The sequence below is a fragment of the Mauremys reevesii genome, linkage group 3 (assembly GCF_016161935.1).
Source record: "Mauremys reevesii isolate NIE-2019 linkage group 3, ASM1616193v1, whole genome shotgun sequence".
Classification (NCBI taxonomy): Eukaryota; Metazoa; Chordata; order Testudines; family Geoemydidae; genus Mauremys; species Mauremys reevesii.
The window spans coordinates 142,553,395-142,575,729 of NC_052625.1; the positions used below are offsets into that span (position 1 = coordinate 142,553,395).

At 40.5% G+C, this 22,335-nt stretch overlaps 1 protein-coding gene across 4 annotated transcripts in view; it reads left to right on the forward strand.

Moving 5' to 3' along the window:
* The window catches only part of RNGTT (RNA guanylyltransferase and 5'-phosphatase), a 438,367-nt gene that overhangs the window by 354,010 nt on the left and 62,022 nt on the right, over positions 1-22,335 (forward strand). For all 4 annotated transcript variants that reach the window (XR_005595781.1, XM_039528842.1, XM_039528843.1 and 1 more), the window contains one exon: positions 22,113-22,236. Coding sequence is in view for 3 of the 4 variants with exons in the window: in XM_039528842.1 (XP_039384776.1) it covers positions 22,113-22,236 (124 nt within the window). In the remaining variant the exon portion in view is untranslated. The remainder of the gene's footprint in view (positions 1-22,112; positions 22,237-22,335) is intronic.

The following is a 22,335-nucleotide window of genomic DNA, read 5'->3' on the forward strand; positions in this document are numbered from 1 at the left end:
GCCTCTTCAACTCCTTCGGTAGACATTCCGGCTCCGAAAACATTGAACAGAGGTAGGACTCCTCATCGTTCCTCAGGGAAACATCAGGAGATATCATATTCTCAGTGACCCTCTAAGAAGAAGACATTCAAATCTCCTTAAAAAGTTGCTTTTAAGTATAGTTCAAGGTATAAACATGATCCCACTGGCATCCTGAAGCAGGCCAGTACACACGAGTCGGTACCAAAGAAAGAGCAGCTCCCTGCTATTGACTATACCAAGGCTAGGTATTGCCTCTAAGGGTCTTGGCACAGAATCAGTCTGCACTGAAGCCTTGTGAGTTGTTTCCTTCAGTACTGGTAGTCCTTTGGTACTGATACATCAGCACCGACATTTACGGCTCCAGGGGATTTTACAATCTCAGATTTCTCCGAGTCTCCATTACTCTCTCAACTGGATTAGAATTCCTGCATCAGTACTGGGATCCACTAACGGGTCATTATTATTTCTGAGGGATTCAGGTACAGATACACTGGGGACTTCTGTTAAATTGACTCCTCCAATGCAAGAGGGCTATTCATTTTCCTCAGTTCAGTACTCATAAGAATGGCCATACTGGGTCAGACCAATGGGCCATCTAACCCAGTATCCTATCTTCCAAAAGTGACCAGTGCCAGATGTTTCTGAGAAAATGAACAGAACAAGTAGTTATTGAGTAATCCATCCCCTGATATCCAGTCCCAGCTTCTGGCAGTCAGAAGTTTAGGGACACCCAGAGCATAGGGTTCCATCCCTCTCTGTAATCTGTTTCTCACCCGCTAAACATACTGGAGCTCAGGCTCATTATGCAAGGCAAAGGGATCACAGAGGGACACACTCATCCTAGTATCCCCTCCCTGCAGGTGATTACAGAAAACACTGGTACTATATTTTATATTAAGGAAATAGGGAGGAGCCAGATCATCTCCCCTTTATCAGGAAGTGATCCAGCTTTGGGAGTGATGCATTGACCATCAATTATCTAGCTGTGCAATTCATCTATCAGGACTGATGAACATTCTTGCAGATCAACTAAGCAGACATTTTTCCTCTGACCACAAATGTTTCATAGAGATCAAGTGGCACCTTATAGACTAACAGAAGTATTGGAGCATAAGCTTTTGTGGGTGAATACCCACTTCGTCAAACGCATCTGACAAAGTGGGTATTCACCCATGAAAGCTTATGCTCCAATACTTCTGTTAGTCTATAAGGTGCCACAGGACTCTTCGTCGCTTTTTACAGATCCAGACTAACACGGCTACTCCTCTGATACTTCTTGAGATCAGTTAGTTATTCAGCAGATTTTCCAAAAATTTAGTTACAAGATTACAGAACTGTTTGCCATGGAGAGGAACAAAATATGCAACATCCACCCATTCCTTTAATACTGCAAACACTAAGAAAACTCAAGCATAATGCTGCAGCTTTTATTCTAATTTCATCAGGTTGGTCCAGGCAATTTCAGTTCCCACATCTGGTAAGATTTGGGTTCAGACTCCAATGTCATTGCCTCTACTCCCTGATTTGATTTCCCAGTACAAAGAGAAGACTCTTTACTCACACTGACCATCTCTGCACCTTACAGCTCGGATGCTTGTTACTAAAATGACAGAGCAGCCTTGCTCCAGGGATGTCCAAAATACTGTATTTAATAGTAGAAAAAACTCTAAGATGTACTTTTGCCAAATGGAAAAGGTTCACCATTTGGACAAAACAGCATAATGTTTTCCCCTTTCTAACAGACATCCCCTTCATGTTGGACTACCAGCTTCCATTAAAATTGTCTGGATTCTTTATTAGTTCAACAAAAGTTCAAAACCACAATGTATTTTCATATTCCACAATGTCTAGATTTGGAAAGGGGTTAGTGCAGGTATTTCCTCCAATTAGAGAACCCTCTCCATTGTGGAATCTGAATGTTATTAACAGATCTGATGAGTCCCCCATTGAAACCATCAGCCACTTATTCTTTTCAACATCTTTCTGTGAAATCATCATTTTTATGTGCCATCACATTAGCATATAAAGTGGGAGAAAATCAAGCCCAATGGCAGACCCACCATACACCATTTTTCATAGAGATAAGGTCTCTTAGGCCTCACCCTAGTTTCATTCTTCAAGTTGTTTCTGACTTTAATATTAAACCATGCATTTACTCATATTATTTCCAGAACCACATGCTAATGATATGGAGAGAAAATTATACACCTTAGATGTCTTGGTTTTTAATAGCTGACAGTGAGGTTATTTATTTAGTTTTTGTTTGACAACAGCAAAACTACTACAGTTTCATCTTTCTGGTACTAAATAAAAGTGAGAGTGAAGAGCTCAGTGGTATTATTACATTTCAACAAATTGAAGTTTGCAAAATGCCGCTTCAGCTTCTCTCTGAAAAGAAAAGATGTATTGTATAGCAAATAGCATGTTACATCTTTGGATAAAATAGTGTAAAAATATTTGAAAAGGAAAGATCAGAAAATGCAGCAGTATCATTAAAAGCTTTGTTTAGGCATCCCACTCCTTACCACCAAGAACTATAGACACTTTCACATTTACTGAGAAGAAACTGCAGATATAGACTATCTGCTGAGACGTCTCTTTTGTGTTACTAAATTCACTGAATTGCTGTTGAGCTGAGATATAAATGTTTTCAATCATTGACTTCACAGTCAAAATACTGTAATAATATCCCATATCTTTGGAGAGAGGTGTTCTTTCCTCTTGATTAGGTTTTTAGCTTTACTAACTGAAATTAAAAGTAGACGAAGGGATTTTCAATTAATAGACTCATAGGGTGGCATGTCGGATACTTAGAGCATTGGGTAAGATTCTGACCACTGCTTTTCATACCTTTTATTGCCAAAGAAAAGGCCAGACTGATTTGAAAGGACTCTAAGGGTATGTCTTCACCGCATTGTAAGCCTAAGGTTAGTGGGACTCGAGTCAGGTGACCTGTGTCAGTGAACCCTGGACTTGAGTATCTACACTGCAGTTTAACCCTAGGTTAAGGATTTTCTGATCTGTGCTCAAACCTACAACTCTAACGTCCACACTGCAGTGCACAGACACAAGTCAAAGTAACTGTATCTCAGAGTGCCTAGCTCTTCCCCCTGGCCCTTCTCCTCAGTGTCAACACTCTAGTCCTATGAATGTGTTGCACTATGGGAAAACTCTACTGCCTTTCCCCACTCTCCCCGTTTCCTAACTGTGATGGTGCTGTTTGTGGGACTCAGGTGCCCATAAGGAGCACATGATACATAAACCGCATAAGTAGCTCCTTTGGTGGCTGTCTCAGTAGAATGACTGCAGTTAGAGAACTACCATCTAATCTGAGAATTGGGCTCTCCACTTCTAGGCTGTCACGCTGGCAGGAAAATGCCCATGTGCACCTGTTCTGAGGATAATTAGGACATCAGTCTCCAGGGCTGTCAAACTATTAAAATGAAACTTTGCCATCCTTAATTTTTAAAATGGGGTGTTTTTGTTTGTTTGTTTAATTTATTTTTGTCTGTTTTGAAGTTTGCCATAAAATGTAGGTTTTAGACGAAAAACAAACACACACCCCAGCCTGGCTGCTAGCAGCTGCGGAACAGGGAAGTGCATCCCCAGGGCTTTATCCCTGCCCCTGCCACTCCCGACAGACAGGGAAGTTTTGGGCCTGGCTTCCACTCACCACCTTCACACTGCATGCAACCCTGGCGCCTCTGCACATGCAGCCCCTGGGAGGGTGGGGAGAGGGGCCAGAGAGCAGAGACCAAGTGTCTGCTCTGCAGGGAGGGGGAGCGGCCAAGATGTTGGGGGTTAGTCTTCCTCCTGCCATGCTGAGCAGAGCTGCCAGCTTTTTAGCTATCTGCTGGTACGCATGATCATTCCTTGTGCTTTTGCTGAAGTCCAAAGTTTTATTGGTCTCACACCACAGATTCACCAAAATCTGGCTTACTCTTCTGACCAAAAAGCAGCTCTCTTTGCAGAAAGCTTCTTCTGATCAGTCTCCTTTGAAAATCCTGCATGCTCTCTGAGTGTGCTTGCAGACCAGTGGTCAGCAGACAATGGGTAAACACTGACCTGAGCTGCTGGCATTTGAAAAGAGAAGTGTGGCTTCTGTTTGCAATAGAGTGTAATAGACTTCACCACAGATTGTTGGCATAGGGAGGACTAAGGAAGTTGCCCAGGGAACTCTGGCATACATCCGGAGGACTTCTGGGATCCGAGTTAAGCTGGGGCCATGTGCACACAAAAAAGCAATAGGGTTGGACCCTACGTCTCTGCTTAACACGAATTTGGACCCTCCAGTCCTGCAGGGTCCTGGGCCCTAGGTTAGCACAATTGGTGTGTGGATGCAAGGTGAATTAGGCTTGAACCCAGGCTCAAGACCTGGCTTACATTGCTGTGTAGAAAATGGGTGGGGTTGGGGCAGGAGGGTGTTTCAGAAGCGAGGCTGCAGTAGCACATAGCACTGCGGAGATTCTTAGCAGCACCGCTGCCTGTAGTCATCCAGGGACAGATGGCTGTAACTTAGGCATTCCCCCTAAGGCTAAGTTACACCAAGGTTCTCTTCGGAACCTAAAGAAACCCAGAATATGATGGCACAAGGATTACTTAGCCATTTTATTCCCCCACCCCACCCGGCAACAACTGGGAAGCATCTCTGTAGGGGAAACACAGTTAACTGACCTAACTCCCGATGTAGACAGTGCTAGGTCAGTTGGAGAATTCTCCGGTCAACCTAGCTACCCCTTCTCGGGGAGGTGGAGTACCTCCACTGACAGGAGAACCCCTCCTGTTAGTGTAGGTAGGGTCTTCACTGAAGCGTTACAGAGGCACAGCTACAGCAGTTAATGTGTAGACAAGCACTCAGAATTTCCAGAATGTTGACAAATGCAATAAAAATTGCAGAGTGACCCTAATATGCCATCCAGAGATTTTTTTCACATCCACATTTTGTTCTAATATGATGGCCACAGGGAGCACTTTTGTTTGTTTTTTAGGTTTTGCTCTTTGTAGGGTTGCCAATCTGCCAGGTTTGGCCTGGAGTATCCAGGAATTAAAGATTAATCTTTCATTAAAGATTATGTCATGTGATGAAATCTCCAGGAATACATCCAACCAAAATTGGCAATCCTAGCTCTGTGTTTCAATATGGCATTTACAAACTCCCTCACATAAGTGGTCCCAGCAGCAACCTGAAACTCAGATTATTTACTTTAATTAAAAGAATGGAGGGTTCAGTTGGCAGCATAACCAGGGCCAAGTGCTTAAAAATCAAGGATTAGGTCTGAAAAAATCAAATAAACGAAGACTGGTTTCTTTTTATTTGTCTTCTGATTGAGCCTTTAGGGTTCACATTTTCAAACTGTCACCCACAATCACAAGGGCTAAAAACTTTTTTTTTTTAATGAAAATTGAGGTTCCAGTGTAATCCTAAAATTCCAAGAACTGGAACTTTAGGACAAATACCTAATATTGCAAGACTCTAAATATAATCCAGAATTAACAACGCTGAGTTAACCCTCTCTGGTTAAAATCTGAGGTTCCTGGGAACCTTCATTGATGCTATTCCTTCTAGTGAATGGGCATGGCGTATTTAAGGAAAAATTGTTTTTATAAGATTATGAAATCTTAATTTTGCTGTGAAAGAAGTGTCTTTTTTTAAAAACCTTTTCATATTTTGTACCAAGCACATCAGCAAGTGAGAGCTAGTTCTGAAATGTTTAGGAAAAAACAAAATGGCATTTTGTAAGTATCCATTGGCAAAAATGGCAAAACACTTTAAAATATATGAGATTAAAAGATAATTTACCTCATAAAAATATAATTTTGGTCTTGGATGAGAGAGAAGAGAGAGCGTGCCAAAGCCCTGATGCATGCAAGCAATACTATTTAAAAAAACGTAATGCCATTTACAAATCTCTCTCCCTTCCTCCACTTTCCTAATAGCACTTGCATGACATGTTATTTAATAGTTTACATATTTCTTAGGTGCCAACACCAAATAATGTAAATATATCATAATTCAGCTTCTGACATTATATTTTGCTTTCTAGTCTAGCACAGTGTATTAGATAAAATAAACTTAAAATGATCAAATCTTTCTTAATTTTATTTAATAATGTTCTGAGACAGGGAAATTTGAGCCATGTGGAAAGCAGAGCTGCTAACAAACCAGTCTGGGGCTTTGTTAGGCAGCAGGGTTGACACATGAATATGTTACATATGATTATCATAAAATTATGGTCTGGAAATTGAACAGTCATGCTGCAGCATTTTAGACAGCACATTTATAATAAGCTGTAATAAAGTAAACATTTTAAATGGATATAAGAATAGGCATTACTTGCAATCACAAATGTATGTTCAATTGAAATGCTTTTGAAGCTCAATTTAACAAAGCAAACAAATTTCCTAGCAGTATTAACATAATTGTTTTCATTGTTGAATTTTGATTTAAAGGGGAAGAGAAAAAACCTTTAAGCATGTAAAACTAGCTGTTTAGGAGCTAAACAGAAGAAAAAGAATATGGTTCAAAATGGCTAGCATTTGAAAGCTGCATATTAATAAGTAAAGGATGGATCTTAAAAGATTCCCTTATAATTATTCTCTACTTTGGATTCTGATTTCAACTTCTTTTGATCACCTATGAGAACTGATTTGTACTTTTTTCGGGAGGAGTGCTATAATTTCAGGGAAGGTTTTAGAATTCAGCTGAGTGATGGACAGATGGAGTCTAATGCCCCAGTCTTGAAAACACATATGCAAGGGAATAGTTTCCATGGGACTATTTGCATGCATAAAGTTACATGGATAAGTGTTTGCAGAATTGGAGCCTGATTCAGTAAAGGAAAAGGTTAGTTGACCTGTGGAAGCCATTTTTTCCTTTAGACTGCACAGAGAGTGACCTAGATCCTGCTGCAAGCGCTGGTACAGGGATGCTCTTCTATGTGTACATACAGCAAAGGTAGTATTACTGCAGATAAGTAGGAGTCAGATAATTGTGTAGTCTCATAGGCCCTTTGCAAAATGTGCAAGGGAGAAATGCAATGAAGATAAAACCAGAATCATAAAAAATCAGTAACTCAGAGATACAGGAAAGATGAGAAGAGGATGCTCTGGGATAGGACACAGAAGAAAATATATGTATATTACATACACACAAAATACTTTAAAGGAACATTATTAAGGTTGATAAATCAAATACACAAAAGCTAGGAAAGGCCAGAATTAAGGTTGCCTGTGGAACCTCAGTACGGCCCCTTTGTCCATTCTGATACAGTTTAATTACACGACCACACACTATTTTTCCATGGGACCCCTGCTTCATTCAGTATGCAGAATGAACGGTGCTCCCTTAATGAGTGGCTACTAAATATTTTGTTTTCTCATTATTTGGTGTGTGGTTCCATGCTTTATTTACTGAACACAGTTTACAACCTACTCTGAAGATAAAATTATTAATTTCCTCGTGTGCTTTTTTGTGGTACTCATCACTATAGTATCCAAGTGCTTCACAAACATTAATGATTTTACTTTCACAACACCCAGTGTGGTGGGGGTGGGCTGGGTGGTATTATCTCCATTTTACAGAAGGGGATCCCAGGCACTGAGAAATTAAGGTCAGAAGTTTGCACTAATTCTGGGTGCCCAATTTGAAATGTCTGAGACTGGATTTTTCAGAGTACTTAGCATTTCATAGCACTTTTTATGTTCAAAGCACGGTGTCCATTGCCTGAAGTTGCAGCTGTGAGTGCTTAACTCTTGCGCAAATCAGACCCTAGGGTCTCAAGTCAGGAACACAGAATTAGTGACCCTCTGTGAAAAGTTTGGCTTAAGTGACTTAACTAGCATTACATAGGAACTTGGTTGCACAGGTAGAAATAGAATTGCGTTCCCCTGGGCAGCATTCAGTTATCTCAGCCATGAGACTGTGACCATCCTTTCTCTTCTTTCAATTCCCTTTTTCATTCACCACACACCTTCCATCTACAACAAAGGAGGCAGGGGTTCTACACACCACAGTGTCTTTCATTACACATACCTGATTGAGGGCATGTCTACACTTAAAATGCTACAGTGGCACTGCAGAACTTCAGTGTAGACATTGCCTGTGCTGACAAGAGGGGTTCTCCCACTGGCATATGTAATCTGCCTCCCTGAGAGGCAGTACCTAGATCAATGAAAGAATTCTTCCGTTGACATAGCACTGTCTACACTGAGGGAATAGGTCGACTTAATAACACCACTCAGGGGTGTGGATATTTCCATCCCTGACCAACATAGTTAAGCTGACTTAACCTTCTAGTGTAGACCAGGCCTTATTTTCATAGCAGGGCCATCCTGTGCACTGATTGAGGCCGGGATCCTGTGGGGAAAAAATAGTATGTGATTACGTAATTACTGTATCATATACACACAAGGGGGCTAAATATACACACAAGGGGGTTGCTTCCTGCTCTCAGTTCCAGTGCTTGGCCCTAACCCATAGCAGCCCAGGTTGTTATTGCCCTGCTCAGGTTCACTGTGGATGGAATCTGAGGAATTTAGCTGCAACCCCCTAGCTATTCACTAATGGGCATGTGAAAACTGGATATTTTCAAAGGCTTCTTAGTTGGCCAAATTTGGGCAGATTTTCATAGGGTCAGCAAAGGAACATCTGTGAACAAAAGCAATCCCCTGCTAAATTTCACATTCCTGCTCCAAAGCAAAGGATCTTCTCAAAGAAAAGGACATCAACATTTTTTAATATGGGCAAAAGATATTTTTCCCTAGATACCTTCTTGGAAGCAGCAAAACTGTTTTGGCTGAAATTTTCCCAAAACATTCAGCCTGAGGTAGACATCCAGTATGGAAAATTACATCCCAAATGGTTGAAGTTTAGGAAAGTTGTAAGCAACTGAAAACAGGGTCTTTATGATGGGAAGTGTCAGGCATTCTTAATAATAGACAGTGCAGTCAGCCCTGCCTGTGATACACAGAAAAGGAGAGGGGGAGAGGAAGGAAGAACTAAAAGCAAGGGAGACGGCACATTCGTGTTACTATACTTCTGCAAAAATTTGCTTTTGATGCGGTCTTTCAATCTTTCAGTCTTTGCTTGCTTGAGCTTTGCCTGTATGTATCTATTTATGCTTTTCCTCATAATGAAGTCATTGGCAAATGAGAGGCGAGAAGCTACATCCTTGTTTGAAACCAGTATTTAGGTTAAACTATTTGCTCAAGTCTGCATTTACATTAATTGTGCAAGCTGTACTTTGATATAAAGGCTTGTGATTATGTTAATTATTTTTTCTGGCATACCATAATACTTCAAGTTGTTGCAGATTGAATTGCAATGAAAGCTGTCAAATGCTTTCTTAAAATCAATTCGGTTTATGATGAATAGTTTTTGCCATTCATTACTCTATTCTGATTACTCTTAGGCTGAAAGTCTATTCACTCATCAACTTCCAAGTTGAAATCCAGCCTGCTCTTCTCTTAGGTCAGGTCTATACTATCAGCTTAGATCAGTGTAACTGCATCACTCAGAGGTGTGAAAAACCCACACCCCGGAGCAACGCAGTTATACCAACCATTGTTCTGGAGGGTTTTCCTGGTTCCATACTTTATTAAAAAATTCAGTGATTTTATCAGTGGTGATGGTCTCATCATCACCAGCTTCCAGCATTTTCCTGGGGACTTGCAGTTCATATTCAGCTTTCCCAGGATTTCATTTTTTTGTCATTTGAAATGTTACAATGTGCTGCTATGGGTGTTTAATGTCTTTGTAAAAGTCAAGTTTCTTGTGGTATTGATCTGTTTAGCACCTCTTAAGTGCTCTGCTCATCACTCTTTGTTCTTTTCCTGTTGTTAAGGTCTGATCTTGTGTCCTGGGGTACACTCACCATGAGGGTGCTGCCTTCTGGCTGCTCTGGGATTACCTCCGCCTAGTCTGATATCCTTTTCCTGTCTCTCGTTTGTGCTGCAGCCTGCCTCTCTCACTCACTCTCTCTCTCTCTCTGCAGCTCAGGGTGCTGTCTCTTTTTGTGACTCAGTTGCTACCTCTTCGTGGCTTGGCCCTCCAGCTAGATAACTATGTGTTTTCCCCATTCCAAGGGTCCAACTCCCATTCAATGACTGTCTCAGGCTGTTTTCTGGTCCACTGCCCACTCTGTGCCACTTCCCCAGTGGCTGGTAGGGGAACTTGGGCCCACCCACTATTCCAGATTCCAACTCAGGGACCCTCTAATCAGCAGCCAGGGTCTGCAACATTCCATCTTGCTGCCATTTCCCTGAGCCTTTTCCTATTCCACCACTTTCTGGGAAAACCCTTCCTTCAAGGCCTGCATCCCTAGGTTTTCAACTATCCAACTGGGTTTCCTCCTTTCCCTCTCTAAAGCACAGAGAGTGACTGCAGTCTTTCTCACTGAAGCCCCCTTCTTGCTCTCTACTTCCTGTTTTTATAGCAGCTTAGTCTGCCCTTGCCTAGCTGGGCTTCATCATAAATTAAAAGCTTATCAGCCCTGACTGTTCTCCAAGTGCAGCCTATCATAGGAGTCATTGGCCCTTTCTCTCTACTCAGGCCGGGTGTGAGGTAGGACTCCATTACACATCCTCCCCCTCAACCCTGTAACCCTGAGGGGTATGATGCCTTTTCCCTGAGAGTTATCGGAACTGGGCCCACAGGAAATCCTTTCCAGCTCCAGGTCCCCCACCATGAGAAGGAGTCTACCCTTCTCCTCCATGGTGTCTCTAAACTTTCCTCCTGGAATTCTGACTCTTGGGAAGCCATTTGCAAGGCTTGCTCAGCAGCCACCAACCTCCCTTGTAGCTTTTGCCTTTGCTCCACAGACTCTCCCAGGGTCTGAGTTCCCACTGTATTCTGATTACCCTCTGTATTTGTCCCCGAATCCTTTAAGTTTATCTTTGGATGACTCTTTGTTCCCTCCAATTTCTCCTCATCCTCTATCTTCACAGCACTCTTGGCCTTCTCTACAACCTATGTGCCCACACTATGGGCCTCTGGCTCTTCCTTCCATTTCTTTCTTTACCTGTTGCCTTTTTCATGGCTAGTTTCCCTTGTCTTGTGAGGGCAGTGCGCCTTCACAAGTCCCCATCTCCTACAGGAAAAAAACAAGTACTTTTTTTTCAGCAGGTGGGACTTGTTTGGGCTTTCCTAGATTTTTTGCTTCAGAGTAAGCTTTCTTGTCCTGATGTACATAGGGGCAGTCCCTTTTCAAATGTCCCCTCTGCCCACAGGCGTAACATTCATAAAATCATAGAATATCAGGGTTGGGAGGGACCTCAGGAGGTCATCTAGTCCAATCCCCTGCTCAAAGCAAGACTTAAAAACCTCTAAGGAAGGAGATTCCACCACCTTCCTAGGTAACCCATTCCAGTGGCCCTGGAGCATTTTTTTCTGCTCCCAGCTTCTTCAGCCCCTGCTCCCTCCTTCTCACAGGATCCTAAACAAATATTGCTGCTGTTCAGCCAGCTTCATTAAATATGCTTGCAGATATAATTGTTCCTCCCACTGCCTCTATTGATTCTGCAGGACCTGCATAAGTAGTGCCTGGGTCCTCATGGATTGTTTTATATCTCCCATAAATACAAGTGAAAACTCTTGAGGTCCATCTTGAGAGTGTATATTGGTCTTCTCCATTAAGCATCTGCATTCTCTTTCCTTCTGAACATCACTACTATGGCTTCTCACACTCCTCTGTATCGAGGTGACTGCCCTGCCTGCATTCTCCACCAAATTGTCACTGCTAGGGCGTCTCCTCCTGGCTGATTTGGGGATTAGCTGTGCCAGGTCTGATGCCCCTTTGTTTTATACAGTTTTTTGCTGCTGCTTCTAGAGGTGTTTTTTGAGGAGTCTGTCTGCTTTGACTTGTTCCCTTTCTATCACACAGTTTAACACATCCTCACTTATCCAAACTTTAGGTGTGCTTATCTGGATACCAACTAGAGTTAATGAGGAATCTATGATTCTGTCATACAACATGTCCATGTTGACTTTTTGTGGTGGATCTAAGTCTTTTAGAGTGTGAAATCTGTTCTTCAGTACAGTTTGGAATAGCTGCAGTATATAGATGGTCTGTCTGGTTCCTGGTGACTCCATCTGGGGATTTCTAAGTTACTTGTTGGATATCTTTGTGTGGGAATAATGTTTCGCCCAATTATGAAATCTGCTACCAGGCACAGTTCTATCAGTCTTTCACCATTTCGATTTTGGGAACCTAAACCCATTTGTGCATTGCTTTCTGCCTCCATTGTTGTCATCCTGAACTTTGTCATTAAAGTCCCTCCATTATTATGGAGATATCTGTCAGGGAATTGCCAGAGTTTGTAGCCAATTGTAGAATTTATTTTTGATCTAATTGTGGTAGTTGTCTGCGTAATATTGTATAATTGTCATGTTTGATATCTAGTTTGGAGCAATTTTCTGATAATTGGTAACCCAGTCTGAGTGATTTTTTTTCTGCTTTAGAAGTCATAATTAATGGTACTCTGAGTGAAAATCATCTTGCCTTCTTGAATATTTTATTACCTTATTTTCACTTTTCGATCTTTTTATTAGCTCTTGGCTATCACCATTCGCTTACTCCAAAGATTTTAAGATTATATTCATCCATTTTTTCATCCCTGCACAGCTTTTGTTGTTGTAGCCATTATTCTAATGTTCTAGAAACCCACTTTCATAGTTTGTTTTACTTTTAATAAAGAATTTCTCAGAATCTTGGTTTCCTGTTGGCTTTCCAAAACTTGTTATTTCTGCCAATTAATTTGGCATGCTGTTTGCTGGAATGGCTACTTTGTATTTCTAAATCTTAAATTTTTGACAAGAATAAGTTGTTGGCCTATCATTCAATCCCCAACCTGGAGGACCAGTGGACTGCTTTTCATCTGGTTCCTTTGATCTGCCTACTTTGGGTGACCTACCAGGAGTAAAATATCCTGACAGCATAGCTTTTACACATAATCTCATGCCAGGTGTAAGTACTGTCCTCCAAACATTCCAATCAGTTTTGTCCACTTGCAGCAGGGCAGGCTGAGGATCAGGGTGATATGGACCGTTCTTTGAACTCTGAATAATCAGAGAACTCTTTTGATGCCACAGTGGAGGAACACCCAGGTGATGGCTACACAGTGGCATTTTTACATTTTTACAGAAGTTGTCCAGGACACCTGCTTTTGAGGTGAAACCAGTCCAGGAATCTTCAAGGACCATGATTGAGAGCTGCCTGGACCAGGAACTCCAGTCTTTAGGGTTACCTTTTTGTTACATCCTGTTTAAATCAGCTGGTGAAGATGTGGCAGACCCTGTGATGCAACTACTTCCGAGTCTAAAAATGATCAAGAAAAAATATGCCCTCAAAGATGCCTCTGACCTCTACTGTCCTGTGAGAGTTTCGTGGCAGAGATGGCCATGGCTACAGGGAAGATGAGCCATACTTGGAATACTATGATTCTATGATTTGAAAAGCTAGTCTGTGAGAACATAGACCTAGCCCAGCATCAGGTTCTGGTGGCCTCTGATGCAGGTGAAACTGTTGGAGGCATAGATGCCTGTAGGTCTGATTGGCTGCAGGTATGATTTCCACTAGGGGTCCCTGAAAAGCTCTTCCCTTGCACTACAGAGAACTTTTTGGGGCAGTCTTATTTGCTGAGGAAAATAGAGACAAAGGCCACATTCTGTACATTTGGACCTGTGATTCAGGTCAGAGAAGGAAAAGGCTCCATCACACAAGCTAGTTTTATCATTAATGACTAGCTTCAAAGGAGGTCACCTTACATATAGTGTGCTCAACCTTAACAACACCAAATGATCTTAACCACTCTTTCAGCAAGCACCAGAAATAGAAGGGGTTTTGAAAGGTTCCGGATCATTTAGCTGGCTTTGCCATTAACAGCAGTTTACTGGGACCTCTTTGGTATTTTACAACCCTTTGTCTTTTGTCACCTTAGACACATAGATCCTGATTGTTCAGAAGGTACTATAAGATCTGGTTTACAGAAAACTCCAGATTGCTACAGGAAATGTACTTCCTCCTGGCAAAGAAACACAAAGTTTATGCCACCAACCAAAAGAAGGGGAAGGGATTTTATTCCAGTTATTTCCTGGTAGTCTGAAAGACAGGTGGTGTCCAGCCCATCCTAAGTCTCAGAAAGCTGAATCAATATTTGAAGATGGGAAATAAAGGTGAAATGGACAATACCATATATTAAGTGATTCCAGTTCTTGTGTTTTTTATTGCAAGTCTCACAAGTTTTTCTTAAAGCACCAGCACCTAGAGAAATGTGATTAGGTGAGAATCTCTACTTTCATTAAAAAAAAGTTTCTAGCCCTCATGGTTGTGAAGAAGAGGGGCATTATTTTGAGGGGCATGACTCAGGATTTTTCAATTCTTGGTGTTGGCCATGCTGTATATAGTAAAAAAAGATTTTCAGAATGTATGTAAAATATTATTTTAACCTGTTAATGTTCCTTTAAAGGCGTCAGATCATTCATTTTATTTCCTATAAACAAGAGATAATGTGTAGTCATTATCACTAAACAGCTTCACTATTGAATAAACATTTCAACTTCACTTGCTTTTACCCAACCTGACAGCTGTTTATTGTGTAATACGCTACTTAAAACTGCACACCATCAGTTCTCGTAACTGTAGTAAAATAATATAACAGCAGTGGTAACCAATTTAGCACATCTTTATTTTTGAGAAAACGGTCCTTTTAACATGCATTTTAAATACGATTTCATTATATTATGAAACTTTGTTTGGTGAACAGAAAATATGTAATATTTTATTTAACTGGTTCATTTTTTTTATTAACTGAAATGTTTATGACGCTTTTAGGTGCAGTAAAAGCTCATTGTATGAACAGGCTTGAGTATATTTTAAAAACCTTATTTATATTCATGTATATTTTGGTATTTCACTTGAAAAACTATATTCTTTAAAATGGTATTTACAATCTAAATTATATACTTTCAGAGAAAACAGACATTTTATATTTATCATAGTGTATAACCTATGACATTAGAACTGACTTTTGGGACCCACAAAGTCTGCTACTACAAGTGCCCCTGCCTTATTTAAATTTACACCAGTTGCTAGGGTTGAATATTTATATTTGATATCTCCTGGATATCATAGGTTATTCATTGTCTGCTACTTACTCCCTGCAGCTGCCCAGATCTAGACTTTGATGTCTTTGAAAATCATCACATGTCTCTTTGATTTTGGGGAGGACCCTCCATCATTTTGTGGCTAAAGGGAGCAGTAAGCCCAGTGCAAGCTTTCTTCAAATTGGCTGCCTGCAGCTGAGCTAACTTATGCTTAAGCAACCTTATGACCTCTGGCCACAAGAAGGGGTAGTTCAATAGCATGAGGGGACAGGAGATTCAAGAGGACAAAGCACAGGATGTAGAGCAAGGGACTCCAAGATTCCAATCCTGGCTCTGCCACTGACTCTCATTGTGTCCTTTGTCAGGTTGCTTAAATGTTCCATATGAATTACTTAAAAGGAAATAATGCATGATAATACTTTTTCATATTCCTCCAACTATCTGAATGATATAGTTCACCGAAATGGGGTAGTACAACCACATCAAGTTTGGTAGTGGTGGAGAAACCAGGATTTGAGGCTGCATTAGTTCTGCCCTGCCTCACTGAAGGGGTCACCAACTGTAAAGGCAAAAGTTGGTCTGCATATTTCCCACCTCATCCCCTGTGCTGTCATCGAAGCCTGAACACAGCCAAAATCTTCCAGTGAATGAGGTGCTCACATCTCTCAGATTCTTTGGACAATTGTCCCTTGAAAACTTGGTTAAATGTTTCAAGAATGCCCTGACCCCAGCACTAGCTGCTGGGCTCCATTTCTCCTGAAGCAGGAGTCTGGGGACGACCTGAAGGTTCTCACACTCTCCTTCAGAGAGTTATTCAGTTAATTTTGGACGTACGCTAAAGAGCTATCTTTCTCACTTTGTCCATAGTAGTGTGATCTGGGTGGAGAAGAATCTCTTATATTTGCAGTGAGGAGGGGATTGTTTCACAGGCATACCCAAAAGTGCTAAGACCAGCTCTATATGGCAAAATATGACAGCTTTTTCTGCAGTTCAGCTAATGAACTGTGAGTGAATATTATTAACGTGTCTATTTGTTCATTTACATAGGAAAAGAATAGTACTCACATCGTGTATGTTTTTTCTTACAAAGAAGCAGATGCCTCTTGGAAAACTTGAAAAACCGTTGTATTTATTAACTGTTCTGCCTGTATAGTCAGTAATATGGAATAAGAAAAATAAAACAAAGAAATTACATGTTAAAAAAAACTTTATTTCTTAAGAATTCAGCTGCTGCTCCTGCTTATTCCTCTGTGGAAATCATAATCTTCTGTCTCTAACATCACAGTCATTTCTACTGGGATATCACAAATAAGATGATGACTTAAGGCAAGGAATAAGCAGCAGACAAAACAATGGTTCTTTAGTCATGCAGATGTTTTTGGTAATAAAGAATGAGGGAAAAAGTACAAAGACTAAATATGAACAAAAAATATTTCTAAATAGAATTTTTTTAATGTTTTCTTGGCAGCCTCAGTGTCTCCTTAAAGTAGATTGTTTTCCTAAAAAATGATTTGTCATAATTGCATTGAACACAGAACTCAATGAAGTATGTAACCTCATGTGTTTCTTGTTGTGATGTAAAATTTTATCTACATTTTTTACAAAAAAAACCCCTAAAAATTAGAAAACTGGAAAAAATAGATGTTGGTAATTTTAAAAAAAATCATAACTTTTACATTTTAATCAAAAGTCTGAATATTTGCTTAACTGCTTTAAAATATAAAATAAACAATGATTTTTCAATAACTAAATTACATACAATAGCAACTTTGCAGTGATCCCCTCATCTCACAAACTAAGCAGGGCTGGATTACTATTTAGATGACACCATGTAACAATTGTAGGGAACGATGTGGTGATTCAGTAAGGTGAAATTATCCCTGACTCATTACTGAATCTGTGCTCGAGCATGGTACCAAGAAGCCCTGCGTGGCTACAGGTGCTCTTTTGAATGAAATGTAAAACAGAAATTTTGACCATTTGTAGTCTACTGCTCTGAACACGTGGCAGTGTTCAGAGCAGTAGAAATAATTACTGTCTGGTTACCTAAATGTTTTGCCTTCTGTATTTTCAGTTGGATACATTATTTTTCACGTCCTAAATTGCTGTGTAATGTTGCTGTGTGTACTTCACCTCAGAGATGGCTGCATTGCAGTGGTAGATAGAAGTAATTATTATGTGTAGTTGATATTTCAGTTTCTTTCCTACTTCAGGTTCCATTTGCACAAAAGGCAATACATAAATGCTAGATGCTATTGTTTTTGTAAAGGGAACCGCTCTTCTGTGTTAAAGGACTACAGTAGATAGTGCAGGTAGTGGGGAAGCTTTTCATCATAACGAAAGGAAAAAGTTAAGCTTTTTTATTCCATATGAGCTAATAGGATTACCTTAAATTTGCTAAACTTTAAAGGAATCTATTTACTCCATGACACTGATTCATGTGGTATTGTGGGATCCAAATTTCCATTAGCTGTCTGAAGATATTCTAGGGAACAAATATTTGATTAAGGAAGGTTCCATGGAGTCCTTAGTTTGATGGAAACTTCCAAATTTGAGGCCACTGAGCACTGGGTTCCAAACAGGTCCAGTTCAAACAAATTTGGAGTCCCCTGCAAAGCTATTCAATTGGGAACTGATATGCCAGGACCAAGATTCAGTATGTGATCACCTGTCCTCCATACCCGTACCTATTCCCAACCCATATATAGTGCCAGGTGAGTTCACTTTGCACTGGAATATGGACTATGAAATATGTATAAATTGAGGTTTGTGATTGTGGGGACAGTTACAAAAATAGTGGATGGGGGTTTTCTGTTCAGTGGGGAAGGAGAGCATGTAGTCTGTCCCAGTTTGGGCTGGGATGGAGGGAGAAACATACTGATTATCTCCCCTCCCTTCCCCCCCCCCCCACGAAGGACTTTGTTGGCATCAAGTTGCACTAGAATGGGTGTGGTGGCCCCATAATCTGGCAGACCCGTATGGCTGTAGCAGGTTTGGAAGCATTGTCAGAATTGGTTCTGGTTCCACAGATTTGTCATCACTGGGGTAAGAGAACCAGCAGCTCATACAGTGAATCTCACTGCTGAGCAAATTGTTCAGCACTCAACCCCAAGTCCTCTCATAGCTGAGACATCTTCTGCCTTGTCCCATCCAGCACAAACTAGAAGAAACAACTGCCAAAACTCGCTTTCAAGAAGTGGAATGATGAGTTTCTCAGGGCTGGTCTACACTTACCAGCCGGGTCGACGCGGTGAGTTCGACTTCTCGGAGTTCGAACTATCGCGTCTAATCTGGACGCTATAGTTTGAACTCCGGAAGCGCCGCGGTCGACTCCGGTACTCCACCACTGCAAACGGCAGTGGCGGAGTCAACCTTGGAGCCGCGGACTTCGATTCCGCGGCGTCTGGACGGGTGAGTAGTTCGAACTAGGGTACTTCGAATTCAGCTACGCTATTCACGTAGCTGAACTTGCGTACCCTAGTTCAACCCCCGCCCTTAGTGTAGACCTGCCCTCAGATTTCCTCTACAATATGTAGAGGTGGGAGTGGGGGAAGGATGGAGGAACACAAAGCCAAGAAGGGAGAATGGAGAGAGACTTCTTTGAGGCAGGATGTCCAATATGTCATTCTGTTTTTCACTAGGAGGGAAGTTTAATCTCTCACTCCCAACTGCTAGGAAAGAGCTTGGTGAGGGAGAAGGCATTTTGGTGAGGGATGAGTTACATTTTGGTGGCTCCCAGACCACATTTAGTTTTAATCACCACTTCAGGAAATGGTTGTGAGTGATGCATGTAATGATTGTGGCAGATTGACAATATCCAAAACAGTCTTTGGGAGTATTTTGTATTAGAATTGCAATTGTGTATGTGGTATTGTGGCATTTTATGTATCTTCTCTAGTAGGCAGTGCGGAGGCTAATGAACTTCATTTGTTATCTGCCTTTGAAGCCTTCTCCCTGGAGATAATACACATACACTAGGTCAGACTGGGATTCCCAGGGGCAGAGGCGCAAAGAAAGGGTTTTGGGATGAAAAGTCTGGATTTAAATGCACAGGACCCCTAGTCCAGGGAGGGCCCCAATCCTTAAGGTACAGTTGGGAGGACTGGGCCTGCCAGAATCCATGTTAGCGTGAACTCTGGTAAGCTTCTTAGCATGCAAAACTGTTTTTAGTATATTTACTCTGTAATGCTTGTACCTGAAGAATAAAATAGGTTGGAGAGGACTTTGAGGTACCTTATATCTGCAGAAATCACTCTGTTATCAGTCTCTGAAGAAAAAGCAAGCAGATCTGTTTAGGCAGACTGTCTTTGCTGGGAAATACACAGTGAAGACAGGGAACTGCAGCCTGGACATACCCTGGTCAAAAGGGAGTGAGAGGTAGGTCTCCCCACCCAAGAGAAGCAACAGCTGGGGAGCTGGAAGCTGAGAGCTGGATAACTGAGGGGAAACACAGGTGCAGTTGCCCTGAACTGTGACATATTTGCAAGAAAGCTTGTTTACAGTGATTACTAAGGAATTGTTCTGTGACCTTTTCAATCCTCTCCAAACACATACATATTGAGAAGCCTACAATGATTGTGGTACACCGGTGTTTTCAGCATTGTTAATGCTGAACGTGTATATTGTGCTCAGAGTACTTTCTGTACTGTTGATAAGCTCTTCAACAGCTTCTAAAAGAAAATGTGCCTACACATTAAGACAGGTGCTTTTACAAGACCAAGGTCATTTAATTGGGGAATGGTAACTGCTATGTTCTTTATTTGGTAATTGCTATAACTTGTGAAGACTATGATCAGCAGTTTTCTAAAAGCATTTAGCTCAGTGCATTGGCAGGTGTTTGCATTTTCTGGAAAGATCCATCTTCCAGATTGCTAATGAGTGGCCAAGCAAGCATACAGAGAGTTAATAATACTGCTTAATTGCCACAGTCACATAGAGCAACCACATAATTTATTGCTATTCTGAGCCTCTGAACACTAGAAGAATGATAAACTATATGACAAAGGCTTACTGAGATTGCTAGTTAGTGAAAGTCACTGGCTAGAGTTGAATATCTCTCTGCCTCTAGCAGGTGATTTTTCTAACAGCATTTTCCTGCTTCATCAGGAAAAAAGGACATATACCGTATATATTTTTTTCCCTTGGCAGCTATTGTCAAAGTAATATACTTTCCAAATCATTACACAGCCAAAAGTTTCTTCCTGTATTTAAACATCCACAGTGGACTAGAAAAGGATGTTGTGTTTTCCTGAACACACCTAATGAAACATAATTGTTAAGTGAGTCTGTGTTACGTGAACATCTGGTTGGAATATAGCTTTTAACACATGTATAGTGAACTAAGTTACCATACAAGGAAATGTGCTAAAAAGGGAAAGACAGGCAAATTAGGGGATAAGTTAATCTTGCAAACAGGATAGGAAATGTCTCCCCTAAGCCACGTGACCGCCAACGGTCACAAAGCGCATTGTAGCGGTTAAACGGCTTTTAAAAATATCTGTAGTCAGCAGAAGGATTATTTCTTTTTAAAAAACAAATACATTAATTTATGATAAAAAAAAACTGATGAAAAAAACTGACTTTTTTTATGTTAAAGTCTCTTGACTTGACTGGCCTAAATTAAGCAGGTTAGCTAAATTGTCTCATACTGTCACTTTTACATGACAAGTAAAATCCCAGAGCTCCCTTTCCTGAAATTAATAGTAATGTTCAAAATAAATGCTGAACAAAATGTGATGGTTGCATTTTTAGCAACTTGAAGGTTAGACTTGTCCTATTTTGCAGGGGTAATCCACAAAGGTTTGGGACTCATATTGGCAGATTAATTGCCTTTATCTAGAAATTAGTCCAAAATATGTTTGAGAGTATTCACTGAACACCCAACTAATTGTTCTGAAGACTTTCCTGGCCTTCTTCAAAGTCTGTATCCCTGAACAGTAGTAAATTCCTGTGTCAGTACTGTAAGTGGATAGACAGTAGAAATGCAAATTTCTGCTGATGAAATAACCAATCCTCTTTAGTGTAAGGAAAAGTAATTACGCATAAAAGACTGCATCACAGTTGTGACATTACCTTTACTAGCATTTGATTTGAAATCTGTAACAGAGCTAAACATAAAACTAACAGTTAAATACAGATTCATACGTACAAAGAGGCTTTTTGGAACAAACTGAAGTATATTGGGAAATAGTTGCTAAAGCATTAGCTAAAGTTCTCAAGTTGCCATGGTTACTTGGGAATTTTGCATTTTATCATAGGTTAAGATGCATAGGATGAAGTAGCCAAAATAAACAGGAAGTATAGTACACATGAACTAAAAATCTCCAAATCACTCAGCATCAGCTAATAGAAAGACAAATAGCTCACGATATCAGCTGCTTGCTGACAAATCTATGAATGAATAGAGAAAAGAGGCCTGAAGGCTATTTAGAACATGTGTGATTTAAAAACCCATGTAATTTTTGGAGTTAGAATTTACTTGATTTTTAAAAGAAAATAATCTCTAAAAATTTAAAGAGTGGAATGATTTTTATAAGCTAATTCTGGTATTGAAACCTGATGTTTGGCTTTGAGACCTTTAAGAAGGTTGATGGAAACACAGATAATGCATTTCATACACTTAGGCTGGCAGTAGCACTTATACAGGAAGCAGTTCATCCCCATGGAAACCTATTTGCATTTGGGACATTTCTACTGGTCGATTTTTTTATTTATTTTTTTTTTTTACTAGAGTAGCTGATGTTTTAGCATAATTGCCATATATTGACAACAGATTTCAAAAGTATTTTTAAAATGTCAAGTATCTGAGCATGTGTACATTGGAGATGTTAAGATATTCAGCTAAGCTTAACTTTAGGTGTAGGATGAAGAACTGTTCCTGATGAATTTTAGGGCAATGTTTGGCCTTCCATTATCTATCACAAGCTGAAGGAACAATGCCTTTAAACTGATTAAATAAAATGCATTTATCTTGAACTTTTTTTTAAAACAGGTGACAAGAGAACTGAAACAGTATGACAATAAGATTATAGAGTGCAAATTTGAGAACAACAGCTGGGTCTTCATGAGGCAGAGAATAGACAAAAGCTTTCCAAATGCTTACAACACCGCCCTAGGTGAGTAGAATAACTTCATTTTTACCATTTCAGTAAACTTGGTTAAATGGACTCTGGCAGAAAATTTAGTCCCAGAATTTCATCTGCCTTAACATTGTT